The 9,329-nt window shown below is 40.0% G+C and overlaps 1 protein-coding gene across 1 annotated transcript; it reads left to right on the top strand.

Annotated features, from left to right (window-relative positions):
- Nucleotides 1-542: 542 nt before the first annotated feature.
- Nucleotides 543-4,260, top strand: LOC145999903 (uncharacterized). Its single transcript, XM_083137179.1, has 4 exons — nt 543-724; nt 2,218-2,602; nt 3,524-3,657; nt 4,166-4,260. Exons 1-3 carry the CDS (start codon nt 560-562, stop codon nt 3,616-3,618), a joined length of 645 nt encoding a protein of 214 aa, XP_082993305.1. The 5' UTR covers nt 543-559; the 3' UTR covers nt 3,619-3,657; nt 4,166-4,260.
- Nucleotides 4,261-9,329: the final 5,069 nt, after the last annotated feature.

Below are 9,329 nucleotides of genomic sequence, written 5' to 3'. Positions count from 1 at the left end.
ATCTGTGAACATTTCTAGCATAGATAATATTCACAAGTAAAATATACATGTTATGAACACCAGAATATATTTAATTATCGAATCATTCATATATCTCCAAGTATATGTACTTATTGAATTTGATTGAGTGGGCAATCGGGTGGGCACAGCAATTTTTGGGTGGGTGCTTGCCCACCCATAACCACCCCTGTCGCCGTCCCTGATATAATTGTATTTGCCTTACATTACAATGTGAATGCTAGGTTTAGTGAAGAATTAAGTTTCAGTTTTTATCAAGTACGTCCAAGCCAAGGTGACGTAATTTTGCCAACCAATGAACATTCACTGCCTTTAATTGACTTGCTCGCATACACCCGTCTTGCAGCCTTTCGAAAATCACGTGCCAATTAAGAAATCAATGTCAACCTGTCAAATGCCTCAATGTTACAATTCTTTTTAAAGAACTCTTAGATAAAATTCTTATCTCTTGACCATCGTGTCGATCGTTATCAGCAGTCCAGCGGTATAAAAGCTGGACGATTCGCTCAATGCGACATCCCAGATCAAAACTGCAATAACAATGATTCGCTCAGGAATTCTCTTGGCGGTCAGTGCGCTCCTTGTCCACCAGGTGGCAGGCCATGGCTACATGTTGGAACCTCCGATGAGGTCATCGATGTGGCGCTTTGGCTTCAACACGCCTCCAAACTACAACGACCAGGGGCTTACATGTGGAACATACCCCGTAAGTAGATCTAACAATGTGGTGATAACCTTTTCACATACGTATGCAGTGGCATAAGGAAGGTGTTACTGATTGTATTTTCTAGCAGTGTATTTAAGAGGCAAAGAGAGGTTTTAACGACCCCTTTCCCCGACAGTAATGATACTATTCTCATGTAATCAGGGGTTAAAGGGAAATCCTTTCCAAGGACACCCAAATGTCAACCTAGTTTCCACGTAGTACATCCTGGACTACATTTTGCACGCTAGCGAGGGTCTGGCGCCTGGATTCACCGCCAGTATAATCATCTGTGGCGCTCGCGTTGTGTGGTGTCATCGACATATACGTACATTTGTGATTGTCTCTACATCCATCTCGTCTTATCGTTATCCATCCTTATCCTCGCACAACAATGGCAGAAAATCGATGTAAAAGAAATCAAAATCAATCATATAATCAGATTAATCTTAAACCCAGTATGTAAAAGATCAACAGTGGTAACTTTTCTTGAACAGATAAAATTATTGAGGATTCTGCATGTAATTTTCAAATGTCACACCCTTCCATGATTTTTTTAAATCTAGACATGTACTTGATCCACTAAGCGAGAGATGTTTCTTGTACGTATTAGTTTCTAATAATAACCTCATAATACCAAATTTGTCACAACGAAATAGCAGAGGGTTTTATTCGTAATGCATTATTCAGTTAAAATGCTTCCGGTGTATGACAAACTGTAATATTTTTTTTAAAAATATCATTTACCGGAAGCTTACTCTTTTCGATATCTATAACAGTGATGACTTTAATCATGAAGAAATCTAAAATCTTTAAACCTGCCATCTGGTGTCAGCGCCAGACTATTTCGGAAACTACCCAACCTCGCTTCCATGGGTACACACTGGGGACTGCAAGCAAACTAGGCTCTGGTGACTGGAACCACAGCTGTACATTCCTCTGTGGGATTTGTGTTTCCTGTGTTCTGCCCATGAGTGTTTGCCACTCATGCCAACGGATAAACATTTCTAAATGCTGTCCTGTTGATGTATGTGTCTACAGAGTGAAAATAAAGACTGGAACCAACGGAAGATGATCCAGATCCAGAATTTTTTCAGCATATATATATATATTCATGAGCTGAAATCAGGTGATCGTCGTGGCCATTCTACAGTGCCACAACCCAACTGTAATCAGCAAACTGCTTTCATAACTTTTGGTCACCCTGTGTATAAGTATGACGGAATAAACTAGAAGTTGAAGTCAGGTGACCGTGGTGGCCATTCCGCAGTGCCAAAACGTACCTGTAATCAGCCTTTTGGTCGCCCTGTACATAAATGTCAAGGACTAATCAAAGGGTCCGGGACACAGTACTTCCGATCCCACTGTAAACTGTAGGTCCAGTTTAGATTAACCTCTCTTTGCATAAAGTGGACTTGCACTCAAAATTAACTAGGTCGCATGGTTAAATATATCGACATGACAATGCACCAGCTCATTGCGATTTCCTCTTTCAGGTCGAGTGGGGACAGAACGACGGCAAGTGCGGCGTCTGTGGTGACGACTACGCCCTCCCCCAGCCTCGCCCGAACGAGAACACAGGCACCTACGGCCTGGGCATCATCGTGAGGGAGTACACGGAAGGGCAGGTGGTTCCCATCCAGATCAACTTCACCACCACCCACGGGGGTTGGTTCGAGTTCAGCGTCTGTCCCATCACCGTCCCTGGAACATTGGAGACTGAGGAATGCTTCAACCAGTATATCCTCCAGTTGGCCGACGGGTCCGGTACTCGCTGGCCTTTGGCGGACATGAACATTCCAGGAAGTTACAATCTGGAAGTCAAGTTGCCTGAGGGACTTACGTGCACGCAGTGCGTCTTGAGGTGGCACTACAACGCTGGTGAGTGTAGTCAGTAACGTTTTGTTCTCTTTCACAGCCAACCTTTGTGCTGGAGTGGTCTTTATTTCAAAAAAGAAAAATTGTACGTCGTCCACTTCTACTCAAATATCTTATATCACTCATTTTATTAATTTTTCGTATCACTATTCTAATTTCCTAATCTGCTCTTCTTCGTTTAACAAATTCAACTTAGTATGTCTCTTACTGTATCTTTCTGCTGGCTTGTTCACTCTCGTGTGTCGTTCCATCTACCATTTTCTATCTTCTTTTATCCCTCTTTTTCTCTCGATACACTATTCTTCCTTTATTTCTTCCCTGTTTTGTCTTCACTCTCCTTTCCAAGCTTTCTCAGCCATCATTCAAACTGTTCTTCTTCGGCCAGTCCTTAGAAAAGGACGATAAAGGATGCGCAGACATGCTACGCACTCTCCTGCACATGCGCTGAAGGGCGAGAAGATAATGTGGGCGGAGCCATATGTGTAACGTCATGTGGCGGATGCGCAGAGATGTGCGCAGAACAACCAAAGTCGTTATATGAAAGGGAATCTCCTCTACAGCGACTGTGAGCATAAAGTACAATTAAGAATGCTGCCAGAACAAGACAAGTATACAGTCCAAACTATCCTCCAGTAAAAAAATAACTTATCGGGTTATGTTTAATAAATAATATTGTTTCTCTGAGGCGAGTAGGATATTCTATATTAAGACTATGAATATGAGAACAATTTGAGAGAAATAATTTTCACGATACCAGTATTTTAGCTCCTTTGGAGGTAAAATGACAATATGAGAAAGCAGAGCAACATACTTTGCTGAATCTTAAATACAGTTTATGAAAACAACAAGAAATATTATTGGTCGCAAATCACTAAGAATTGAGCATAGTGTTAGTTAAAAATGCCTACCTGGATTGTTTTTCAGGCCACAACTGGGGAGACTGTGGTGATGGCACCGGAGCAATGGGATGTGGTGCCCAAGAACAAACCCGCAACTGCGCCGATGTTACCATCTCATAGATTCCAAAAAGCGCTAAACTGGAAAACGAAGAAATGCCGGTAAGTTTTTTCTTGCTCTTCTTCTGTTTCTGTTATACGAAATACTACTGCATCAAATATTAATTATCCTACCAAAAATACTAAGGCTTAAGATTTCACTGGATCTTTGGTCGACTCTAGGGAAGTCATTTTCGACAATTCCTCTCCTTTTTGCAAAATTATATCTGTTTAGCATTTTTATGAACCCTATTGTGTCTAGATATTTGCAATAGTTTCGTGACTACGTAAGTCTATTTTAAAACAAAAATATCTTGACAACAGTGAAAGCAAATTAAAATAAAATTCTCGTGAACACTCTAGAAGCAATTCTAAGCACACTAAATGTTTTGGAATTTAGAATATCAGCGTTTTATCGAAATTAGAGGAATTTTGAAAACGACTTGGTTGACGCAGGCCAAAAGTAGGGTGGTGCCTTAACAAGACATGTGTAATTATAGTTACGAACCTTATCGCACCATAATAAATTTAACAGTAAAATTATTAATATTATTTGTATTTATCTTTTCAGATTCGTCGGGATGCTTCGTTCTTTTCAGTGAAATAAAAATAAAGAAATCGCCATTCTTGTACATCGAATGCGAAATAAATTGCACTAGAAATAGAGTTTTATTGTTTTCTTCATTCTTGCTTCACTTCAATCTGAATTGATGAATAGCACAATTGCTGAAAAAAAATTGTTGGAACTAAACATCTGAATAGAAAACACAGTATTACCTTATCCTATAAGGTTTTGATGTACAGAATACTCCATCCTTGAATCGTATGCAACGTGGTATACACGAATCTACTTTGATCTGTCTGCACTACCAACTTTTGACACCAACCGTACATTTTATTTTGCAATTAGTATGCACGAGAGACTGTGCATATTTTGTCGACTTCACATGTGTTCCATGTGTTGCCCAATGTTGGTCCAGGGGAGGTTGGCGGGAATCATAACTTTATCCTTCGGCTAAACCTCAAAGTAAGGCCAAAGGCAAGAAAATGTAGGGATACAGGACTGCTAAAACTACTTAAGAGAATTTCTGTGCATGGCATTGGACCTGCTGTACATAATTTGAATATAGTTCCCATGGTGCTTTAATTTTTTAACGTCGCTTTTCTATCGCTCCTTGCCTAATTGCTGCGATGAGGATGAAAATTGATTAGGTGAAATTGATGAGATCACAAAGGATCTCTCGTGACCAGATGAGAAATCAAACCTGGAACTTTCCGTGGAAACTTGGAAAACAAAGCTGATTGGCCAGGAAGAAGAGTGAATGAAAGGAAACACATATATTTCAGCTAGAACGATAAAGGAAAGTGTTGATGATAATTAATTATCTTACTTTGTCGCCCCGAAAGATACGAAGTACCTAGGTACATTATCCCAATTAGCCTCACTGTGCATAAAGTAGACTTAAAAACACCAACTCAATATGCAACACAACTCAAAAACTTGACTTTAAGTAGCATTTCAATCCAATTCCAACTTTAAGTGTGTGACATTTTACACACAAAATTTAAGGTTCTAGACATGAGAGATTGGATTAAAATATTCACAACGAGCTGTTTTCATAGAATTTTGACATACTTTTGCGGAGTCTGCTAGCAAATGAAAAAACTTGAGTATGATGGCATATGCTGAAGCATGAAAATCATTAACTAAAATGCGTTACGTGTGTGACACTTTATAAATATAGCAAATTTTGACTTCATTTGTCTGTGAAGCATATATGCAGATGATAGTAACTTTTATTATTGAAATGTGCAAATTGTATGCGTTCAGAAACATCTAAACCTTAAAAACAGTAATAATTTCTATGTTATAACATTTTGTTATATACATGGAGTAGGACCACAGCGTTAGCTTATGCAACCCAAGGATGTACCAAAAAAAATGATTGGTTCGTGGACTAATAATCAATTTGATCTGGTTCTCTCTCTATACTTGTGACAGGAGTATCGATTCTATGTGAAATTTGCTGAAGTTTAAGATCTTTCAAATTATACATGGTGCCAGCTTCGTCTCGAATTTCGAACGAATATCCACCTGATTATTTACAGAAGAGACAGAAGAGTCCATTGTACAGTGGACTCTTTCTAATTCGAACTTGGATAATTTAAATTACTCTGTAAGTTTTTTTCCCCTTGAAACAATCTTCAATGATGTGATGTTTTTGTTAATTCGAATTTTGGATAATTCGAACGTTTTTGGAGTTCGAATCAATGAGAGTGTACTGTATTATTTTACAGCAAGTCAACCCATTCATGGCAGATCTGATCCTGTGTTGCGTGGTTGTATATACGTTAAGGATAAATTCCAGTTTCCGAGGGCCCATAGCGTCGAAACGAGTCGTGAAGCAGAAAAAAAAACATTATTGAGAAAAGTTGTTTGCCATAATGAGCTCTATGAGCGGTAACATGTCGACTTCGTTGTTCATACTGTATATCTTGAGATGAGAACGAAAAGGATGCTAACAAAGCCAGACAAGACCGAGACATAGCCAAGTGAAATAGCTCTAGAATGCTACTTTAAATACAGGGTGGCGCAAAAAGATCGCATGTTTTTGGAGTAAGTGTAACGTTGTTGATTTTCAAGATACAAACGTTTTATTAACACCAAAACCATCGTTATGGATTGGTATACAGTGATGAAATAAGTATGGAAAGATGACGTCATTGTTGCTGCACACATCTGGATCCTCTCCTCAAAGTTCCGCATTGCCCTTGCCAACATTTCGTCTGGCAAAGCTGTCATTCCTTCACGAATGACAACTTTCAGCTCGTAGACTGAACGAGGTTTTCGACTTGAGGTAACTCCACAGACAAATCTGGGGAGCGGCCAAGAGACATCGCCGAAACGTGAGATTACGTTGTCGGGACAGCAACAATGACGTCATCTTTCCGACATCATCTTCCATACTTAAATCATCACTGTATACCTATCCGAACTGAATTTCTTACCGATGGTTTTGGTGTTAATTAAACGTTTGTGTCTTTAAAACCAACGTCGCTACACGTATTCCAAAAACATGCGTTCTCTTTGCGCCACCCTGAATTCATATTTGTCTCTCAGCTTGTCGATGAAAATGAAATAGTAATGGCATTATTTTACAAAACATGAATTTATTATTGAAGATTAGATACACACAGGAGCTCAGTGGTAGAGCAACGGCACGGTATGCCAGAGACCCGGGTTCGAGTCCTGGTTGAGCCTGCATTTTTTGCTGAAAATTTCTACGTAGTGCATCTCCTGTGTGTGCCTAATCTTCAATAATATTAACATCTCCACGCTGGGAGGAACCAGGCAACTTCGAAGTCTACTGCGTTTTAAAGGCAACAGATCCCGTTGCGGTAGCACTGGCAGAGACGATTCAACGCAATTAAAACAGCGAGAGCGAGAAATCAGGCCGGCTCGGTAGCTCAGTGGTTAGAGCAATGGCACGGTAGAGACCCGTGTTCAAGTCCTGATCGAGCCTGCATTTTTCGCTGAAAATTTCTAAGAATTTATTATATTGCGATATTTGAGATCTATTCAGATATGAAGTGCAAAAGCTTCATGTGGAATTTCACATACTTGATGATATTTAAAAATTGTGATGAGGAGTAATGTCCTCCTCTTGTTTAACTACCCCATACATAACTTACTGTGAATAATATACCACCGTTTCAACAGTCCCTAATGTAATTTCTCTACCACTGCAAGTCTTCTGAGTATGGTCACATATAGGTCAATAATTAAGTAACTAAAAGTAGAACATTTTATTTCCTTGACAGGGGAGAACCATGTACTAAATCTCTAGACAAAGTCTATTCTTACCAAGTGCGATGAATGTCCACCAAAGTCATAGCTCCTGGCATGTTTTTCTTTGTGGAAAAGTTTGAGCCGGTCGTGAAATATCTAAGGCAGTGGTTCTCAACCTTTTCCAGTCCGGGACCCACCTTGAAGGATATTACACTTCATGGGACCAATAACCATTGGCGCCTGCAGAATTACTTGTAGGAGTATGTACCCAGTTTATAGACATATTCTTGCTAACATCCAGTACTTCAAGAAGCCCTTTTTTACGCTTGCTTAAACAAATTACACATATACTTCATTCTAGGAAAGTAAATATGTAATTTAAAAGATGTCTAGTCTAACATCTAAGTTTACACACATGCTGAAATTGAAAACAAAACAAAAAAATACTCCCTAAACTAATATGAAGGTTGGCATAGGCATAAATTGGCGGGGGCAAGGGGGGCACCCCCCCAAAAAATTCGGGTTTATTAAAATTTACAAGCTAGGGTACCTGACGATCAAAGTAATAGAGTAATTTCGCAAACGTCACAGTTATTTAGCAAATAATCCTGGACGCTGTTTTTATGGGAACTTTTCGAGTTTCTTCCGCCAAAGTCAGGCCTCAAAATTAGGCCCAGTTTAAATCTGCACCCTCAAAATTATGCCCAGTTTCAATCTGCACCCTCAAAATTACGCCCAGTTTAATTCTCCCCTCTCAAAATTACGCCCAGTTTAAATCTGCACCCTCAAAATTACGACCAGTTTAAATCTGCACCCTCAAAGTTACGCCCAGTTTAATTCTTCCCTCTCAAAATTACGCCCAGTTCAATTCTGCCCCCTCAAAATTACGCCCAGTTTAATTCTCCCCTCTCAAAATTACGCCCAGTTTAATTGTCCCCTCTCAAAATTAAACCCAGTTTAAATCTGCACCCTCAAAATTACGACCAGTTTAAATCTGCACCCTCAAAATTACGCCCAGTTTAATTCTCCAGTCTCAAAATTACGTCCAGTTCAATTCTGCCCCCTCAAAATTACGCCCAGTTTAATTCTCCCCTCTCAAAATTAGGGTTGAGTTGTTGTTTTAAGTCCACTTTATGCACAGTAAGGCTAATCGGGACTGGACCTACAGTTTAAAGTGGGATCCGAACCACTTGTGCCTCCACCGGGTATCGAACCCGGGACCCCTTGATTACAAGGCAATGACGCTACCACTGCGCCATGGGGGAGGCCCTCTCTCAAAATTACGCCCAGTTTAATTCTCCCTTCTCAAAATTACGCCCAGTTCAATTATGCCCCCTCAAAATTACGCCCAGTTTAATTCTCCCCTCTCAAAATTACGCCCAGTTTAATTGTCCCTTCTCAAAATTAAGCCCAGTTTAAATCTGCACAGTAGTGGTAGTGGGGGAGTACCACAACAGAAAATGGGGCTCGGTGGGGCTCGCAGTGTTGCCAACTGCTTACTCGAAAAAATCACCAAGGTTTTTCTTGGTCTAACCTAACCTAAAGCAAGAAGCTGGCAATTTTGCTTGAGAGTTCACAAACCGGAAGTGGGGCTCGGTGGGGCTCGCAGTGTTGCCAACTTCTTACTCGAAAAAATTACCAAGGTTTTTCTTGGTCTAACCTAACCTAAAGCAAGGAGCTGGCAATATTGCTTGAGAGTTCTGCAACCGGAAGTGGGGCTCGCAGTGTTGCCAACTGCTTACTCGAAAAAATCACCAAGATTTTTGTCTTGGTCTAACCTAACCTAAAGCAAGGAGCTGTCAATTTTACTTAAGACTTGTCTTACAGTGCATAAAGCAATTTGCCAACCTACTAGTATTTTTGCCATAGTTTTTTACAAAAAAACAGAGGAGAGAGAGGGGGAAGAGTTAAACAACTGACAATGTCGCTAATATTTACCTACAGT

This window comes from Lepisma saccharinum, chromosome 16 (assembly GCF_977018435.1).
Source record: "Lepisma saccharinum chromosome 16, izLepSacc3.1, whole genome shotgun sequence".
Taxonomy (NCBI): domain Eukaryota; kingdom Metazoa; phylum Arthropoda; class Insecta; order Zygentoma; family Lepismatidae; genus Lepisma; species Lepisma saccharinum.
The sequence above is the reverse complement of the archived record's forward strand: the minus strand, read 5'-3'. Positions and strand labels throughout refer to the sequence as shown.

Excerpts from the sequence above, each read along its gene's own strand:
- LOC145999903 (XM_083137179.1), top strand. The coding sequence starts at position 560 with ATGATTCGCTCAGGAATTCTCTTGGCGGTCAGTGCGCTCCTTGTCCAC. Across the intron at positions 725-2,217 it reads TTACATGTGGAACATACCCC|GTCGAGTGGGGACAGAACGA; the intron begins GTAAGTAGATCT and ends TTCCTCTTTCAG. Across the intron at positions 2,603-3,523 it reads GAGGTGGCACTACAACGCTG|GCCACAACTGGGGAGACTGT; the intron begins GTGAGTGTAGTC and ends ATTGTTTTTCAG.